At 41.7% G+C, this 19,343-nt stretch overlaps 5 protein-coding genes across 10 annotated transcripts; 3 read left to right on the top strand and 2 right to left on the bottom strand.

Moving 5' to 3' along the window:
* The first annotated feature begins 131 nt into the window (after positions 1–131).
* Positions 132–2,517, top strand: LOC124202191 (V-type proton ATPase subunit S1-like). Its single transcript, XM_046598500.1, has 8 exons — positions 132–347; positions 451–556; positions 617–881; positions 943–1,028; positions 1,087–1,262; positions 1,324–1,476; positions 1,541–1,828; positions 1,906–2,517. Exons 1-8 carry the CDS (start codon positions 244–246, stop codon positions 2,072–2,074), a joined length of 1,347 nt encoding a protein of 448 aa, XP_046454456.1. The 5' UTR covers positions 132–243; the 3' UTR covers positions 2,075–2,517.
* Positions 2,344–10,133, bottom strand: LOC124202186 (myosin-7-like). 3 transcript variants are annotated; one of them, XM_046598492.1, is made up of 20 exons: positions 9,734–10,133; positions 9,177–9,513; positions 8,984–9,120; positions 8,846–8,914; positions 8,549–8,776; positions 8,288–8,478; positions 8,095–8,224; positions 7,854–8,037; positions 7,067–7,791; positions 6,826–7,007; positions 6,547–6,756; positions 6,350–6,484; positions 5,222–6,292; positions 5,080–5,131; positions 4,309–4,991; positions 4,103–4,237; positions 3,477–3,803; positions 3,258–3,399; positions 2,878–3,003; positions 2,344–2,794 (listed from the first exon to the last, which is right to left on the bottom strand). In XM_046598492.1, the coding sequence occupies exons 1-15, from the start codon at positions 9,992–9,994 to the stop codon at positions 4,905–4,907; spliced, it is 3,999 nt and encodes a 1,332-aa protein (XP_046454448.1). In that variant the 5' UTR covers positions 9,995–10,133; the 3' UTR covers positions 2,344–2,794; positions 2,878–3,003; positions 3,258–3,399; positions 3,477–3,803; positions 4,103–4,237; positions 4,309–4,904. The 3 variants fall into 3 exon arrangements, with proteins under 3 accessions (XP_046454448.1, XP_046454447.1, XP_046454446.1); XM_046598491.1 differs by having other exon boundaries at positions 3,477–4,237; positions 4,309–4,614; positions 4,722–4,991; XM_046598490.1 differs by having other exon boundaries at positions 3,477–4,237.
* A 38-nt stretch (positions 10,134–10,171) lies between these two features.
* Positions 10,172–12,270, top strand: LOC124202190 (GPI mannosyltransferase 4-like). The gene is made up of 2 exons (XM_046598499.1): positions 10,172–10,373; positions 10,448–12,270. Exons 1-2 carry the CDS (start codon positions 10,259–10,261, stop codon positions 12,172–12,174), a joined length of 1,842 nt encoding a protein of 613 aa, XP_046454455.1. The 5' UTR covers positions 10,172–10,258; the 3' UTR covers positions 12,175–12,270.
* On the bottom strand, positions 12,259–17,452 carry LOC124202188 (histone deacetylase 6-like). 4 transcript variants are annotated; one of them, XM_046598497.1, is made up of 18 exons: positions 17,366–17,452; positions 16,851–17,107; positions 16,633–16,763; positions 16,277–16,558; positions 16,038–16,211; positions 15,773–15,965; positions 15,472–15,531; positions 15,280–15,369; positions 15,100–15,206; positions 14,798–15,042; positions 14,652–14,733; positions 14,152–14,580; positions 13,907–14,096; positions 13,706–13,835; positions 13,152–13,636; positions 12,923–13,090; positions 12,729–12,857; positions 12,259–12,664 (listed from the first exon to the last, which is right to left on the bottom strand). In XM_046598497.1, exons 2-18 carry the CDS (start codon positions 16,947–16,949, stop codon positions 12,590–12,592), a joined length of 3,069 nt encoding a protein of 1,022 aa, XP_046454453.1. In that variant the 5' UTR covers positions 16,950–17,107; positions 17,366–17,452; the 3' UTR covers positions 12,259–12,589. The 4 variants fall into 4 exon arrangements, with proteins under 4 accessions (XP_046454453.1, XP_046454451.1, XP_046454450.1 ...); XM_046598495.1 differs by lacking the exon at positions 15,472–15,531 and adding an exon at positions 15,600–15,659 and having other exon boundaries at positions 17,366–17,409; XM_046598494.1 differs by lacking the exon at positions 17,366–17,452 and having other exon boundaries at positions 13,152–13,835; positions 16,851–17,032.
* Positions 17,453–17,992: 540 nt separating this feature from the next.
* On the top strand, positions 17,993–19,045 carry LOC124202886 (speckle-type POZ protein-like). Its single transcript, XM_046599384.1, has one exon. It carries the CDS (start codon positions 17,993–17,995, stop codon positions 19,043–19,045), a length of 1,053 nt encoding a protein of 350 aa, XP_046455340.1.
* Positions 19,046–19,343: the final 298 nt, after the last annotated feature.

Below are 19,343 nucleotides of genomic sequence, written 5' to 3'. Positions count from 1 at the left end.
CATAATTTAAAATAATTTAATTCGCACTACCTTAAAATTGTTTTTAAAGCATTAAAATATTTTAAGAACTTAAATAAGTGACACTTGGTAATTTTTGTAGCAAAACGTAATCTAGAAATAAAAAGCAGAGTTGCACCGTCTGTGTCATGTGATGAAAATTTTTTTTCGACTCCCGATTGACAGCTCGTGACTAGTCTAAGTAAACTTGCAAGCCGACGGTCGCCGACGACATTCGCTTGAAAAATGATTCCTTTAACTGGAATCATCTCTTTGGTTATATTTACTCTATTTTCTAGTGCTTCGTGCTTTGAAAACAATGTACCCGTTTATATGTGGAACATCGACACGTAAGTCTTGAACGTATTGATTAAACGTATCTGGGTTGATATCATTCTCTTACATCACTGGTTATTAATTTCTCTTAAAATACCTGGTTATTCATCTATGTAGAGATGCCGTGGTAAATCCATTACATTCATTGAACGCAGAAGAACTTGTGGGTAAAGTCTCTCTGTCTTTGGAACGGAAGCTTATTGCATTGTTTATGCAAGACGAGGTAATACAAACTCCTTAATATGTTTAGTCAGCTAATTTGCTAACCAATCTTCTTTTACAGCTGAGTGTAGAGGATTTCAAGTCAAATGATCTTGTTGCCTTGAAGTCTTTGGCTGAGATGGACAATGACGGTACATTCTATGCTCCCTCTGTCACCAAGACTAACAAGTTGCCTGAAGTTTTGGCAGCTGCTGGATATGGTGTTGTACATGTCAAGTCTCACCAAGATTTGCCTGCATCTCCACTTCCTGGAAAGACAGTCTTGGTTGTTGACTTGCCAGCCACTCAGCTTGGTGATACCCGCAAGGAGAATTTACAGCTCAACAGTACTCCATTCCTTTATTTAATTGAAAATTTTTTCTTCTATCTGTTAATTTCATTTGTTAGGTAATGCCATCAGTGAAGTTTATGAAACTTTGAAATCCCAACAACCAGATGTTATTGGAATTTTCACTGCCAAGAAGAATTCCCAGGTATTTTCTGTGCTGATTTACAGGCTCAATAAGCTCTAACGTTTCTATGGATCTACAGCTCCAGATGGAAGAGTCTAGGAGGCGTATTACCCGTAACGCCCCAGAAAAGAGCGGGCATGTTAAGGAAGATGCATACGCGGACAAGTTTTTCAACATCACTCAGGATACAGGCAAATTGTTTCTCTTTTTTGAAAAGGCTCCCGTTTTGAAGATCAAGGACGAGAAAAAGAACGAGTAAATTATCATTTGTTTTGTATTTGTAAAACATCATCTGAAGCTTTATTTGTATTTTCAGATGGGCTAACTTTACCCTGAACGTGGATCCTGACACTACCGGAACTTTTGTTAACGAAACTGGCCATACAGGCAAACTTGTCTTGACTTACAAAGGATTGTCTCCATCTGGCCCGGCTAACGAAACCGGAAAGTTGAATAAAGCTTCAATCACGTGCGTAAATTTCAGTCTGGAACAAAATGTGCATAATTATGATCATTGAAATGTATTCGTTCAGTTTCCACTTTTCCACCAAACGAGGCTACTGGTACGTGAAAGAAACCGCCATCGATTTTGATGTCAAAATCAACGATGCGACGTTTGTGGAGAACAATTTGATTTTGGTCACTACCGACATCTCTACTCCCCTTCGACGATCGTGGCACTGCTCTCCCGCGTCGCGTTTAGCCAGTTACGGCTTCACTTACAACGGCACTGTGATGAATTACACCAACAAGGTCATTTTGAACACTGATGGCTTCCAATTGCAGCCGTTCAAGGTGTCTAATGACAAATTCGGCGATGGGTATGTTGATTTTATTTTTTTACCATTGTTTTTCAATTAAAACGATAAATTAACTCGTAATCTTGCGTTCATTATAGCTACGACTGCGTTGGATTTTTCACCGAAGGAATTTGGGCCGCCATCATCTTGGGCCTGATTATCGCCATGATGCTTGCCTGGGCCATTTCTATGGTGGCCGACATTAAGACTCCTGATCGTTACGACGATCCCAAAGGAAAAACTATTACTGTCACAGCAACAGATTAAACAAAAACACAACCCAATTTTCTTTTCAATTTTTCTGGCTCCCACTTTCTTCCCCAATCCACTGAAGACATTAACGTGTTTTCAATCCGCCAATATTTTCTCTCTCTATCCCTCTCTACCGTTTTTTTAAATTTCAGTCTTCAACAAAAATCGGCTACACAACAAGAGCCTGTATAGAATGTCTATTAGAATAATACTTATAATTAATTCCTAGTGAATTTTTTTTTTTGGTCTGGTGAGCAACAGAAAATTAAGCAAAAAATAACAAGAATGCAGAATGATGATTTATTTGTTTTTTCGTCCTTTTTTTTCTTTTTAATTTTTTTTTTGTGCGTGAAACACGTCCGTTAGTTGTTTTTGGCTCCGCTTTTTCTTCTTTGTCTTTTACATGTACATTTGCATAATTTTGCATTCCATAAAATAAATGTTGTTTAGTGTGTTAAGACCGTGTACAAAAAGAAAAAAACATTTATTTAGCGATTACGTTTTCTCCGAGAATTGAATGCGCCGCACGGCGGGTGAAATTATTACATTTGCAAATATGTTGAGGGGGATAAAAAAAGAGCAAGTAAACAAAAAAAATATAGGAATGAGATAAAAGTGTGACGGGGTAGAAAATTAGCAAGGCACATGTTTCCTTTGCCTACAGCAGAGACGTTCGGGTTTTCTGAGTCCAGTGTCGTTCCAATCGCTACCGCAGTACGCGAAATAGAAACCCATCTGAAAGGAATTAATGGACATGTCACGAATGGGAAACCCCAACAAGAAAGAAAAGAAAGGTGGAAAACCAGAAAATCACTCACCTCGAGACCAGGGGCTTTGATGTCGCGCGGAATGGGTCCGCACAAATCGTCTCCGATGGTGTGGCCCGACTGCTTGCGGATGCGACTTGGGTTCTCGAAATTCCACTCTTTAAGTCCCTTCCTCATCTAAATAAAAAGGGGGAAAGAAAAAAGAAAATCAATCAACGGAAATGGAAAGAAAAGGAGAGAGGGGGAATTTCGCAGCGATGTCGGTGAGCTGCATAATTGTATAGCTCAGAAAACTTTCTAAAACAGCTGCTAGACGGCGGTGGTTTTTTTTTTTTTATCTACACACGAGCTCGTTTCGTCATTATGCCAAATCAAGTGGTCGCAAAGGGAAAATTTCCCTGTCATTAAACACGAAGAAAATTTTTACTAACCACTTCGTAGCAAGTGCCGTTGTAAGTATCGACCCGCGGTGCGTTACAGTCGGCAGGAAATTTCTTGGGCAGGACGAAAATTTTGGCTCGCGGTGAAGTGCCTGGATTGCCAGCGAAAAAGATTCCGCATCTCCAAGTGTCACTAATTTAAAAAAAAAATTTAATTAAAATCAGTAAAATAATTCTAAAAATAATTTTGACAAATTATGTAACACTTACGCTGAATCTGAATTACTGGCCGTTAGGAAAGGAAGAGCGAGGATGAAGATGGAAACGACGATCTTGAGAGCCATGGTCATCCGGAATTCGTGGAGGATGAATGAATTTCAATCAGTTAAAATAAAACTGGTTATTCTTATTCTCACTGAGAAACAAACAAACAAACTTGCACTCGTTCAAATAGTTTGGGGGGGAGCTTTTTCTTTCTCTTCGGTTCAAGTCTGAATGATTTCCAGTGACAGCAAGTGTCTGAAATATATATAGCCACGCGGAGAAAGGGAAAAGTGGGAGGAGTCTGGCTTGTTTTTTCCCAATGGGGGCGGTTCGCTGCGGGGCGCCCGTGTTGTTTTGTTAAAAAAGAAATAAGAGGAAGTCTATAATACAAGCACACGCATGAAGGAGAGGGGGCATTTTCTTCTTCTTCTTTTAAAAGCCCATTGAAAATTGGTAGGTAAGTCGTCCCTCCTTATCGCCATCTACTTATCTAGTGAAAGTTGCAAAACTTCCCTCCTGGTGCAAGTTTTGCTTTTTATTTTTTTTTTTTGTTTCTCTTCCGATTGAATCTGACTGGTTTTTTTCTTTGGAAAACTTGAAAAACTTATTTTCTCCAATTCTTCTGTTCCTACCAGTTTGTTTTTCTTCTAATTCCATTGAAGAGTTCCGAGTTCCGTTTCCCAGAAGCTCCTGTTTCTCCTAAATTCGGATGAATTTCAACGTCGAATGTTACGAAAATGTGAAGGACGGAATTCAAGGTCCAGAATCTGAAACGAAAACAAAAAGATTAAGAAAGAATTAACAACCAAAATAATCTTTTATAGAAAGTAAAAATTACCTCCCTTTTGCGGATGAATTTCGCTGGATTAAAAAAAAGTCTCCATCCGACATTTCAAGGACACAAGACAATCTTTTGTTTTTTTCACCAAAATAATTCTTAGGTGTTCGTCATGGACATGGGCCATTCCATTGGTGAAAACGAAATCGAGATTGAACAAAAGCAAGTTTCTCCGTCCGGAAGGCGGATGTCCATCAGAGCTCGCATGCACAGAAGGAAAGAAGAAGAAGAAAAACGGGCCCCAAAAGAGCCGACCATCAAGATGAGCTCGTGCGTGATGTGTTGTGACCTACTTTCTCCAGCCGACTTTACATAACATAAAAAGAAACAACAAAAGGAAGGGGGTAGAGTGGAAAAAGTGGCTGGAACAAAAAAAAAGAAAGAAATAAAGACAAAATATATAACCAACTCACACGGGAGTAACACATTTTCATCGATAAATGCTGTCGAGAAGAAGAGAAAGAATGAAAAATATATATTTATATATTTTCGTTATTTCCGCGAAGAGAAAGAAACACACACGCAGGGAAGGCAGACAGTGGGGGAGGTAAAATAGAAAGTGTGTGTGTGTGGTTGTGTGTGTGACGGCGAAGGGTTCACGATACGTCGTCATCATTCAATTGGCAGACGAGTTGCTGCAAAGTTTTGACGGTTCGCCGGATGTCTGCCATCGGAGGTCCCTCCTTTTTTCGGTTTTATAGGGAAAAAATAATTTGCCATCAATCAAAATGTATAAAAAGAAAGGAAAACAATTGGTTTCAATGTATATACCTGAAAGCTGATGCGTTTCTCTCCGTTGGGCCGTCTCGGAATTTGAACCAAACTGCGCAATCAAAGAGAAGTCACGTAGGAGCAACAAATAATGAAATCACCAAACACATAACCCAAATAAATCAATAAAAAGAAAACTCACTTGACTAGACGTTGCAGGTTCTCCTGCAGTTTCATGTTGACGTTACTAATTTTAGACATGAATTCCTCGCTCCTCGCCTGATTGGCCGGCGACTTGGGACGAGCATTCAACTGCATTTCAACAATTTGCTGCTCCTGTTTCCTGCAACGCTCCTGCAGGACGGAAATCTGCAGTCGATGGCGGTCCGTGTTGGTTTCCTCTTCGGATATTTCCCTCAGCTGATGCTCCAATCCTTCGAATCGTATCCGCCATTGGGTGTTCTCCTCCACCAGTCGATGGATGCGCTCGTTGTCGTTGGCTTTGAATTTCAATTTATCCTCCAGGACTCGTTTCTCGTTCACTAAACGGTTCACCGTTTTGCGAAGGTTTTCCTTTTGTCGCTCATCTTCCTGGATCCGATCCTGCAATTCCTTTAATTTCATCTTCAATTGATCGATGACTGTTTGAAGTTTCTTGCGCTCCTTCCACTGATCCATGGCCAAATTCTTGACCATCATGTTCGTCGGGTCTTCCATTGCCACTGGTTTCTCCGCCGTGTGGAACATGTTCAACTGTCCTTCCAGCTCCTTGATGCGTCTCAGTAAGCGGCAAACTCCTTCGTCCGGAGGTGATTGGGCGGCCGCCTTCTCGGTCGACATTCGAGTCACCCGATTGCGTAGCGACACCATCTGTCGACTAAGATTGCCTTTCTCCGTCTGAAGTTTCTCCACCAGAGACGTCTGGTCTTTCACTTGGCGCCGCAACGAGTCCACTTGCTTCCGCTGGCCCTCGGATGTCTTTTGAAGTTGAGTGTACTGCAATTCCAGGTCGGCTAAACTGATCGTACTGCTACTGGAACCGATCAGCATTTCCTTCATGGGAGGACTGGATTCGATCAGTGCAGGACTGGGCAAAGGGATTGAGATGGGAGCCGGAACAGGAGTGCTGGTGACTAATGGCGGATGATTACCGGAGCTTTCCAGTTTAGAATGCATCTCTTCGGCTAGTTGCTTGAGAAAATCCATTTGCTTTTCTTTCTTGTCCAATTCCGTCTTCAGTTTGGCCACCAACACTTGGAGCAGTGTACTCCGCCTATTATAAATAAATGTTAAGTAGATTTAAATTAAATTAAATGAATTTGAATTGTACTGTTTGTCAAAGCGCTCCTCGTTAAGTTGATGGGTCAAATCCGTCACTTTTTCGCGCTGTTCTTTTAATTCCAATTGACTCGATTCCCATTGAGATTTCAGTTGATCGACTACAAGTTTGTGGTCAATCACTAAACTGTTGACGTAATAAAATCAGCGTCAGGGACGATTTTAAATGGTGAAATTTTAATTGATTACCTTTCTTTAAATGTTTGCTTCTCTTTGCTGAGGATTTCAGACGCCTGTTTCCACTGGGCAGCTTGCTTGCGCACTGTTTCCAGCTGACTGGATAAATCAGAGATTTGCGAGTGCAATTGATGACTAGAATCGGCTTCCGTCTCCAGATGACGCACTACAGCCCGAGTAGATGCGGCTGAAGCAGCAAATTCCCTTTGTGTTTGTTCAACCCTGTGCGATTTCATCCAAAATAGAAATCGTTTTATTATAAATAAAACAATTTATAATAATTTATAATACCTATGCAAAGCCCTTTGCTGTTCCAGGATAGTATCTTGAAGATTCAACACCTCTTGACTGTGTTCTTCGATCATTTTGAGCTGTTCCAGTCGAACTTCGTCCAGGAACTGTTGAGATCGCTTCAATGTCTGTTCTTTGTGGTCCAGTCGAATCCTGAGAGTCACCAGTTCCTTTTCCATTCGCTAAGGAAATTGAGTTTGGATTAAACAGGATCAAAAATTTAATTAACGAGTAAACTTACGATTTTTATTTCATCCGTTGGCTCGCTGGTAGTCTGTTCGACGCTTGCGGATGCTTTCGCAGCTTGGAGATCATTAATCATTTTCTCTTTTGATCGTAGATCCTGTTGCAGTTCTTCCATTTTGGTCCCATTTGTAGCGACTTGTTCGATCCAGTTGGCTTCACGGCGCTGCCAATCGACGACGGCCGCGTCGTGCTTCTCCGTCAAGTTATGCAACTCGTGTTTCACTTTGCCCAGCTGCAATTCAAGGTCGCAGAGTTTCACCTGGTACTGCTCCATTTGCCCAGTCAATTCGCACTGACTTTCTGCGGCTACCCGTTGCGGCGGTGCGACCATCTCGGGTTCTTTCTTGGGTGGCGTTGAAGGGCGATGAATTTCTACGGGCGGTCGAGTTTCTTCTTCAATGTGAGGATCACATCCCGAATTGGCTAGTTGGACCGAAACTTGAATGTTTTTGTCCATTTTCAACGTCTGGTCGGAGCTGCTACTGCGGCGACTTGAAGGCACCGGAGGCGAACAAACTGGCGGCGGATGTTCGACCGTTATAAAAGTGGCGGTTTTCATTTCTCGGACCCTTTCTCTCATCAATTTGTTCTCGCCGTAGAGTCGACTGTTTTCATTCATAATATCGGCGTAAGCGTCGTAATGGCCGAAAAGTCGCTCGCAATTCAACACCGTCACCAGCCTTTCCAGAATGGGCGATTCAATTTTGACATCGCTTGTGCCTATCAATCCAATATTATTAGCTTATTTTAAAATGATAACATTTTTAATTTATTCAATTCACCATCATGTTGGCGTACGGATTGTAAAATCTCAATCAATCCTTTCCTGAGGACAATCACTTCCGAACAGGCCTTTTGGTAATCCTGAAGGAGTTTATCACTCGGCTGGTGAGAAACGGGAGCGGAAACTACGTCAGGTTTCTCACGCTCACCCCCTCTCAGCAGAGCTCGTTTAATACTCCGGTTCTATTCAATCAATTATTAGATCAATGAATTAAAAATAGGAATTTAAAAAATGTTAACCTCTAATCCTAATTGCATATTGTCTTCTTTAAGTTGCTGAATCTCTTGCTGGTAGGCATCCCGTTGTTGGTTCAACGTCATCCTCTTTAACGGCAAATCAAAAACTTTTGGATCGACGTTGTACTTTTCCCTATTTATTTGAAAATGATTTGTTCAGTTATTTTATCTTGTGATTAATTAAGTGACAAATCACCTGAGATCGCTGTTTTCCAAGGCGAGATCTTCTATCCGCTCTTCTATCGTGTTGAGCTGCTCGATGAGCTTCTCAATATGGTCGTTCCGGATTTGCAACTGGTCCCTGGTTTCCTTTAGTTCCTTGTTGGCTTCAGCCAGACCGTAAGTGCCTGACTCGTAACGGTGTACCGTCCTGATAAGTTCGGCCAACTTGGATAGAAAACGCGAGTTAAATATCTACGTTATTCCCCCAACTTTATTCAATCAATATTGCTGTTACCTGTTCTTCGCGTTCGGAGAGTAGGCGGTCGTTCTCCTTTTGGGCGACTTTCAAAGTTTCGAGTTCCTTGAGTTTTCTTTTGACACTGCTAGTGATGGCTTTTGCGCCGTCGCTCAAATGCAAACCCTGGAATCGCTCCATCAACCTGGCGCTCTCTTCAATCTCTTTCGAGGCAGTGGCCAGCTCGGCTCTCAGACGCTCCACTTCCTTTTCTCTACTCGACAAGCCCTTTTGGAGGTCGAAACGAAATTTGATCATTTATTCAATACACATATTGTTATGAATTATTTTGTTTACCGATGATTCGTAAATGTCAAGTTTGGTCTGAAGTGAATCGATCGTCTTTTCTTTACTTTCAATAATTTCCTGTGTAATTTTTAGTTGTCGAGTTAGTGAAATACAAGTTAACTAATGTGATAGAATATGCAGGTATACTTTGCATTTGTTGATGGTGAGATCTACGGCTTCAGATATTTTGTCTAAATTCTCTTCCGTTTTGTCCTTTTGCCACTGGCACTCGCCCAGTTGGATCCGAGTTTTATCGTTTTCAATTTCTAGTTGACTCATCCGCTCTAAAATAATTCAACGTAATGTTTAAAAAAATAACGGGAAACACACGGAAGGATACCTTTAAAAGTCTCTTCAAGGGTCTCGTAATTGTGAGTAGCCCATTGAAGTTGTTGGGTGCATTCATTCAACTGTTGAGTGAGTTGCTGAATTTCATTGTTGCATTGCTGATTCTCCTGTTCCATCTTGCGACAATCCCGAAGAAGCTGCTCGATGTGGACATTTTTTTCCCGAACAATTTTGTCGTAATCGGCTATCCGAGTTTCCAGTTTTCGACGCTCCCATGGCGGATTATCCGAGTCGGAATTGTTGGACTGTTTCGGGTCACCCTGTTTCTTTACTTTGTCCGCCTGCAGTTGCTTGGTCTCCCTTTTCAGTAGTTTCACCATCTGTTTCAACTGGAATACAATCGACAATGAAAAGATCAATATGGATCAATGGTGATGGTTTTATTACATGTCTCACTTTCCCTCCCACATACAAGTTATTCAGTACCACCCCTGTAAATAATTAAATAACACCCACCCTCCATACTTTGTCATGTTTACCTTAGATTCACTAGGCCTACAACAAAAATGTAGAAATAATGAAGCTTATGTATTGTGAGATCTAACTTACCTTTCTCGAAGCCAGTTTTTCTTCATTGAGTTCTTTGGCTTGATCTTGAATGATTTTCTGGAGTCTGTTGATTTCTTCGTCTTCAGATTCGCCATTACTGTCCAACGAGGTGTTGGTGTTGAACTTTATTGGATTCACTTTCTTTGAATCCTTTGTATTGCTGTTTCTTCTCGACTTGCTGCCACGTGCTGTGGCTTCCTCATCACTTATTCCCGACGAAAGACTCGAATCCGTTTTCCCAATCGAGCGAGAGTCCGTCATCCTTTGGCAACGGTTTGTTGACCACTGATTCAAGCCATGCCCTTACATTTCAAAAAGTTATTTGTGTTGTGAGTCAGAGCCTCAAAGAGTCGATGTAAGGTTTGTATTTTCATGTTGCAACCGTCGCCATAGTAACGCTTGCAGACTGCACGGGCCCGCAGAATCAGCTGATTCTGATGGTATTGACTTTTTCCCTCTTGGTGGAATACCCGCCGGGTGCGGTGGCGAACTGTCATATTCAATTTTCAAATAAAAGACGTAAAAATGCATTGCTGGTCTTATTTCTTACTTTGTTTCGTAAGAATTGCACTCACATTACTACCGCAAACGGGCTATATTCATCCTGATGAATATTTTCAGTCGACTGAAATACTTGCTGGTGAGTTTGCTGCATTTTTTTTGTTCCAATGCAATGATATTCATAATCAATCATTACGCCCAACTGTGTTTTAGGTCGAGTATTCAAGCTGGAAACTTACACACCATGGGAATTTAATACCACCTTACCCATCAGAAGCATGTTTTTACCACTGCTGACTATCGGAGGCCCTTATTCATTAATGCAACTTGCTAAAGACTGGTGGAGCTTTGATGTTTTGCAGCCCTATTTGCTAGTGACCATTCCCAGGATTGTGATGACTGCCCTGTCCTTTCTCTCAGACATGTTCATCTACAAGATTTGCGTAAACAACAACACTAGACCCTGGTCCACTCTCAAGATCTGGGCAAGTTCCCATGTGACTTTGGTGTTTCTTTCTCGGACGTTCTCCAACTCCCTTGAGCTGGTGCTGTTCTCTGCTCTCCTCTACTTTGTCTCTGCCTCCATGAAACTGACTGACAGATACATCAGAAGAGAAATCGAGCTGGAAGATCAATACAAGAAGGCTGCCAATGCTGTGGAGAGAGTCAACATTGTCAAAATGCAGAGGAAGATTCCTCTGCACAAGTACAATCACAGCTTCTGGATCGGTGCTCTGTTTGCTCTAGGAGTGTTCAACAGACCCACCTTCATGTTGTACGCCTTGGTGCCCATGTTCTTTTGGATGCAAAGGGGTATGTTCTTGAGGAAAGTGGGCCTAAACGATTTCCACGATCGCATGTCCAGTTTATTGCCCACCTTCATCGTAATGGCTATCGTGATTGTCGCCTCGGACACCTTGTTCTATCGAGGATGGACTTTGATGACTGTAGGTGAAGTGGTGATGACTCCCTTGAACTTTATCGCTTACAACATGGATCAGAGCAACTTGGCGAGACACGGCCTTCACCCCTGGTACCTCCACTCTGCCGTCAACATCCCCATGTTGTTCAACGTTCTAGGATTGGGAGGATTGTACTTGGTGTCTCGAGCTCTTGTCGTCGTCGTCATTTCACCCTGGACTTCCAAACCTAACTTGTTTGATTTCAACGGATTGCTCATTTTCTCCTTTGCAGTTCCACTGGCGACTTTATCCTTGACTCCGCACCAAGAACCCAGATTCCTCTTGCCTCTTCTGGTTCCTTTAGTTCTACTCCTCGGTCCGTTTCTCCTGAGGCGGCAGGGTCTTTCTGCCAAAGCCTTGCGCTCCTTTTGGTACGCCGGAAACGTCGTCTGTGTTCTCTTTTTCGGATTCTTCCATCAGGGGGGAATTTACGAGACGCAGCACTGGCTGCATCGGCACATTCACCACGAACGGGCCAGAGGAACGCACACCCATCTGCTCTACTTCCACACGTACATGCCTCCAATGTCTTTGCTGGCCCTGCCGCATCGGGCATCGATCGTTAATCACATCAACGGCACTCGATACCAGCGAGGACGGACAGTGTTTTTCGAAGACCTTGGCAGTTCGTCCCAGATGGATGAGCTTCGCCAGCGATGCGTCCGATTGGTGGCCGATGCCCAGTCAAAGTATCAAAGCACAAAATTGATGACTGAAATTTTCGTTGTCTTCCCGGCCACGCTATCGTTCCAAATGGATCGACTTTTGATGCCGTTGCCAACGCTTCGATGGAAGCACGCCCACAAGAGCTATCCGCACCTTTCCATGGAGGATCCGCCCGATTTTGGTGATTTATGCGCAAAGAATTCAACGAGTGCACTGACAGATATTCAATGCAATTCCTTTTTACCTTGGCTAACTAAAAAGTGTAATCAAATGGCTCTAGTCGTCTACCAGTTGCAGTTCCCTCACAGGTGACCCCAGCAATCGATTTAATCAATGCGTTTCCATTTATATATCTGCATCTTTGAATTAATTAAGAAAAATAAAAACCTGAGACGATCTCATTTAAAATTTGCTGTATTTTATGTTCTATTTCATCGGGTTCCTCAATTTTATTTTGGGCTACTAAATGTGGGTTTCTGGCGGAAACAAAACTGGTTTCAAGTTATTTGGCCTTTCAAACAAAAGAAAAATCGACAATTTCTTACTTTTCGATCCATTTTAATTATTTTTCTGGTCAAAAAGCGTTACAAACAAAATTTTAAGGCTTCGTAAATTTCATAGATTGCAATAAAAATGCATTAGTTCGTTTAATTCAACTTTTTAGCTTCGGGGAAGCAGAGCGTCAGTAGAACAAAATTACCAACACCCTCGATATCAAATAGGTAATTCAACCTGAAAACGAAGGTGGCAAGGGTTCGCCGAACTTCTCCACATGTAGTCGGTTCTTGGCTGAATAGAATGCCTGGATAATGACCAAACAAAATAATTTAGATCCAGCATTGCGTTTGATAACCAAAAGTTCATACCCTGTTATCGACGTAGGAATCACATTCGTAACACCAGATTGACAGATCAGAGAAACTGAGAACCAGCGAATGACCACTCTCGTTATGATGTTCCTTCATGTGACCTTTTACGAACCGTCCACAGTTGACCTGAAACAAAGCCGCAAATTATGATAAGTTACATACAGCCAATTCAAGTGATGAACTAGATCTACCTGATAACAAGATAGGCAGACCCAGTTTTCTGACTTATCCTGGCAACATGAGCAAGGAGTTTGCAGGCCCCAAGGATTGGCGACATTATCATCGGGTAGAACGTGTCCTTCTATATGTGGACACCACGATAAAGGAACCACAGAAAACAGCGTACCCTCCTTCATAGCCTGTCGCAGACGCGGTCCAATTAGAAAACTGGCAAAATAAAAGAAGTTTGATTTGATTTACCTCAACATTTTCTGGCAACAGCAAGAATTCCTGAAGTGTTTTAGGAGGAGCAGCCTCAGTCACACCGCAAGCTTCCAGCAGTAGCACAGTACCCTCTACGATAGTTTCTGGCTCCTGACTGGTTGCTCCTGATGACTCGAGTTGGAGTTTCTCCAATTGTTCTTCAATACTGAGCGGCTTTTTCGTAACTTCACAAGGCGGGAGAACATCTCCTTCGGGTAAATCAACGTGGAAACAGAGGCTACTCCAATAAGGAAGCAGATGGCTGACGACCTGCTTGATGGTGCTGATGGCTGCCGGATTGAGTGGTTCGATTCTTGGTGAAGGTAATGGGTCTCCCAGCAAAGCTTTGGCACACATGGTCATCGAGTGCGAAATGGAATCCAAATTGTAGCCGCCTTCGAGTAGGATAGCAACACGTCCTTGAGCAAGTGAACTAAGCATGTTCGTCATTTGTCCGTACCCTTCCGGAGTAATCTTGCAGCCTATGAACGTCGTATAATTAAAAGAAATCCAACGGTAAATGAAAAGGACTTTTTTAAAATTTATTTTACCTCCCAACGGATCCCCCTGGGCCGCATCGAATCCAGCTGCAACAAGAACTAACTGCGGATTGTATTGATAAGCGATAGGCATAATAATCTGCTGGAACGCAGCAAGGTATTCCGTGTCGCCCATCCCTCTCTATAAGAATGAAACAAGTTGGTACAAGTTAAGAAAACAGATGACAATAATTCAGTTTGAATAATAAATACTTTGGGCCAAGCGATGTTGACTGTGTATCCAGCTCCGGATCCGCTTCCTACTACGTTGCAATCAGATTCTTCCGGTTTGAAAGGGAAGATGTCGAAGCGATGCAAGGAAATGTACAATACGCGCGGATCCTCTTCAAACATCCGCTGGATTCCGTTGCCGTGGTGTACATCCCAATCGACGATAAGGATTCTAGATAAAATAAATCGTATTTAATCTAATAAACGAGTTTGAATTGCATCATTACCTTTCTAAATGATGAATCTCGATGGCATATTTGGCTGCCAGCGCCGTGTTGTTGAAGAAACAAAAGCCGTACGCTTCGTCGCATTCCGCGTGGTGCCCCGGTGGCCGGACGACTCCTATTCCACTACGACTCTCACCGCTCAAAATACTTTCAACAATTTGGAGAGACGAGCCGGCTGAGAGCAACGCAGCCTGATAGGTTTCCGGACAGATGAAGATGGATCCGTACTGCCGTTCCAATTGGTTGAGAGTCGATTGCTTTTTACCAGCGGTCGCCGCAATCTCATCGATGTAGTCGGCCTGATGCAACCACAGCAATTCTTCGCGATCGGCATCTCGAGCATCCAGCCGGTGGCAGCGCTCCAACACTCCGAATTCCATCAATTTCTGGTAGATTGAAGTGATTCTAGCAGGTCGCTCCGGATGTCCACTGCAAAAGATATCGTCAAACAATTCCATAAAAATAACAAAGAACTCGAAACAATTTAAAATTCAACTTACGGTTCGTTGATATTACGATGCAAAGCCATTCTTTCATCGTAGATGAAACAAACGCGATGCTTAGGCACTGCCAAGCTCGTTTCTAAAATAATAAACAATTACAGTTAATTAAATTGTTATTTAAAATTTGTAATCATTCATGTCACCTTTAATGAGCTTATCAAGGCGCTGATCCAAGAGGTCAATCGTCTCATTGCTCTGCACTGGGTAGCAGTTTCGAGTGGCAAACAATGTTTGTTTGACGTCAGATCCTTCAAAAGTGACACTGGGTACAAAGTGCTTTCCTTCCTTTTGACTACCCACTTTTGAAGCATCAAAACGGCCCTGGAACTGTAGACATTTCCACATAGGGCGAAGCACATAAATAGCGCTCAAAATACTTTCCTGAATACTACAATAAGAGAAATGATGCAGCCCGCATTATATTCGTCAAAAGAAATCGTTTTACCTTTGACAAGGCTCTTCGACTTTTGCAATGACTGGGCAAGGATCACCAAGCAATGTTCGCAAGGTCAGAGCAGCTCCTTCGGCTAAGGATTTCAAGCAGTACCCTCCCTAAAAATAAACACATAATTAATGACCAGCACTAGGGTTTGGTCAGAGTAATAGATGAGTCAGCGGATTATACTTCGAGAACGACAGCCAGTTTGCCTTGGGCCAGCCCCATGAGTGATGACGTCAAGTGGGAGTAGCACGCGGGAGTGATTTCCATTTCGCCCTAAATTTGACAAAAGGCGTTGACAATATTAGTCACCGCATATCTTCACAATTCCTTCAGAAAAAGGTAGAATATAAAATAAGAAGAGAACAAATGTTGGACCTTCTCGTCGCCTAGTGCCGAATCGAAACCAGAGGAGACGAGAACAAGATCAGGGCGGAACTATTGCCATGCAAATCACAAGAAAAGAAGAAAAACAAAAAGAATAAGTAGGAAGTCTTGTACACTACCTCGAAACAACCCAAGGCAGCGTCATAGCCGGCTGATACAATAATCAACTCTGGTTGAAACTGAACAAGATGAAGCGCGTTTTTAAATTACAAGCGTATTTAACCATAGTATTAATATGCATTGAACGATTTGAATAGATGAAATGAAACATGGTATCAAGATGAGTTATTACTTCATAAGCCAGAGGCAATAGCAGCTGGTGCCAAATGGCCAGATAGTCGGCGTTACCCATTTTCGTTTTATTCAGTGGCACGTTCACGTTAAAGCCTTTGCCAACTCCACTTCCAATGTAGTGAAAATCGCTTTCACGAAGATTGGGCCAAAAAGCTCCGTGCTCATAACGATGAACCGAGAAATATAAGACTCTGAATATTCAATAAAGGTAACCCTCACATAGAATTGATTCAGTGCATGTGATAAACTAGATGCCTTTTTACCTGGGGTCTTCGTAGAACATTTGTTGAGTTGCCTGGCCATGGTGAACATCCCAATCAACAATCAGAATTCTTTCAACACCCTTGTTATCTAATGCATGCTGGGCTGCAACTGCTACATTGTTGAAGAAACAATAGCCACAATATTCACTTTTCATTGCATGGTGCCCTGGCGGTCTAAATAAATCAGTTTTGAATTGAAACAAAAGAGAGGAGTAAAATTTGCAAAGTATGTATATTACCTGATTACAGCCATTCCATTTTGTATCTTTCCATCCAGTATGGCATCAACCATCTCAACTGTTGATCCAGCTGCCAACAATGCTAGCTCATTTGTTGATGGATGAATGTAAATGGCATCATAACCTGAGCTGATAGCTTCTAATGCTTCAGCATCTGGACTGCCATCTGTTCCTTTGAGCAATTCAATTCTGTCTGGTGTGTGAAGTTTCAACAGCTCATCTTGAGTTGCCTTTCTAGGTTGAATTTCTACACAGCGTTGAGCCAACCCATATTCACGGCATCTGCAAGATTTTTTAACCATTATTTCACCATAAGCAGTTTAAATTTCAGACTAGGTATATAACTGATAACTGACCTTTCCAAAACCCGAGTGAATCTCTCTGGACATTCAGGGTAATTGGGATCCCAAAGACACTGGTGTTCAACCATCCGTTCATCATAAACAATTCCTGTTTGGCCACGTATCTTATCTTTAGAATCCCGAGTCTACAAGAACAGAGTGATACATTCATCAACATCTAGCTTCAACATTATCCAAATTAAACAACGTTTAACAGTCTTAACCGTCCTTACATTTTGCAAGTGATCCACAAACACATTTAATTTTTCATTTTTTTTATTCGATGGTGAGCGACCTTTCACGAAATTCGAAAACTTTGTTTGTTTACTCATTTCGACTTGTCTTGTGGGACTGCTAAATTCTTGACTGCAGCCGCTGACAGAACTCAAGTGCAAGTCAACAAACAAGCTCTTGAGTGAGACATCTGGTGAGCGTCGGTTAAAACAAGCTCACACTTATTATACCGATGCACGAACGAAGTTTGAATTGCCTATCGAAATATGAATATACGAGGTAATTCTAAACTACTGCGTTATTTATTTATAACGGTTTCTTATTAAATCAAATTATTAAATTCCAATTTCCAAAGAAACGGGGTTTACCGTTGAAATGTGATTTATGCTATTAAAATTGATTACAACCCCTTTAAGTAAGACTGTGTCAAGTTACACTCATTCACGACCGATATAAAGCTTAATTTTTAATCAGTTCAGATGATTAAATAATTAAGTCAAATCAAACAACATACCGAGTACTCTCCTAGCAGACGAACGGCATGCGTTTGTGGAACGACATCTGAACGACATCCATTTTCGAAGACGAAACAGAACAAACTGAACAAATCATCGCACAATTTCTTCTCTAGAGTTCGTCAAATTAAATAAACGAGACCAAACATAATAGAGAGGAGGACGTTTTTATTTGTCAAGAAAACTTAAGTTATATGTGTGTGGTTAGTCACAGCTTTCTCAGTTTTCAGGCTTTTTTACGGGTTTATGAAAGATGACGCCATATTCAATGATTAACAACATAATCTTTATGGTTGAAAAGTTAATCCCTTTCGTCGGTGGTATTTAGTTGCAATCAATTGGTCAAATTACAATTTCTCTTAGCAACATAAAGTTTTATTCCCTCGGGTTCTCTTCGGCTCTATGAAATTCTATCCCCTCCCACTCTTTCTCACACCCTTTCAAGTTTCGTTTTCTATTCGTTTTCAGCCCCTTACCCTTCACCCTTCAGTCTGCAATTTTGCTGATGCTGGGGTCTGGGAAGTGGGAAGTGACTCAACACTCAAGTGAGAGCTGGCATTCGCATTTCATCTTTGTTGAGAATAACACGTGTTTGTAACAGTCGCCATTTTTCTACGTACTGAGCCATGCAGTCGTCAGCGGACAATGTCTGTCTCTCTGAATTACAAATTTCAAAACTTGATTTAGAATGGAATGTTCAAGTGCCATGTCTAGAAACTGTTGCGGCGTGGATGGAACCTCTGGAATCAACGTTATTTTCAGCTAGAGAAACTCCTGATCGTCTGTGGAAGCTAGTACTGTCTGATGCGGGTACAACATTAACTGTACAACTATTTCTTACAACTCCCGGATTCGCTAACTTCAAGAGCGTCACGGCTGTCGACCCTTTTCGCATGAAATTATCAATCCTAAACGGGAAACGACAGAAAGTTCTCCAGCAAGTATACGGTGTTCAAAAGAATGGCTATTGTAGCATCCATCTGAATTTTCTCAAAGATGCAATCCTAAAATCTGAGTGTCAGCAATTGAACGGAAGTCTCGTCTTCCACTGCGAGATTGAATCGTACGCGAAAAAAGAACCTGTCGCAGGTAAAGCTAATCTAATCCAAGACCAGTCAATTAGTTGCAGTGATCAGCTGATTGACCACTTTGAATATTTGTTCGAAAACATCAAGTACGCTGACGTCACTCTAAACGTCGGTGCTCAAAAATTTCAAGCACACAAAAGTATTTTGGCGTCAAGAAGCAAAGTCTTTGCTGCCATGTTCGAACATCCGACCAAGGAGAAACTGTCCAATCAAGTGGAAATTGAAGACATCAATCCGGATGTATTTCACGAGTTGCTTCGTTTCGTGTACACTGCCCGTTTATCTTCAAAGACCATGGAGAAAATGGCAACTCAACTTTACTTTGCCGCAGACAAATACTTCTTGGACCAGCTGAAGACCGAGTGTGAAGTCCATTTGCTCCATCATATGACTCCCGACAATTGCATGGATTTGCTGCTTCTACTCGGCAATGAACACCAACTGGTGGATGATTTGAAGAATGAAGCCGTCGATTTCTTTCGTATTAATCCAGTTGACGTTATGGCGACTGATGGATGGAAAAAGGCGAAAAAAGATCACCCGAAGTTGTTGTGCGACATTCAAGAAATGGCCCTCCGCCCTGCTGTTTAATGAGCATCTAGCTCATCTGTTTCTCTCAAAGAAGTTGAATCAAAATCAAGTTGAATGAAGAATTTAATTTTTTGTACCAAGAATTTTTTTTTTATCTGTTCAAGTCCTTATTCAAACATTTGTTTATTCAATAACGTGAAAAGGAACATTCAAAATACAACACAGTTGATTGCAAATTGTCTTAACAATTTCATGTTCGCTAGTTACTTTCCTAGAGTCAGTTTTACCGAAGGAAAACCAAGTATAATAGTGATTCCACATACAGCATTCATGAGTAAGTTTATGGATTTATTTTATA

Source organism: Daphnia pulex, chromosome 9 (assembly GCF_021134715.1).
Source record: "Daphnia pulex isolate KAP4 chromosome 9, ASM2113471v1".
Classification (NCBI taxonomy): Eukaryota; Metazoa; Arthropoda; class Branchiopoda; order Diplostraca; family Daphniidae; genus Daphnia; species Daphnia pulex.
The sequence above is the reverse complement of the archived record's forward strand: the minus strand, read 5'-3'. Positions and strand labels throughout refer to the sequence as shown.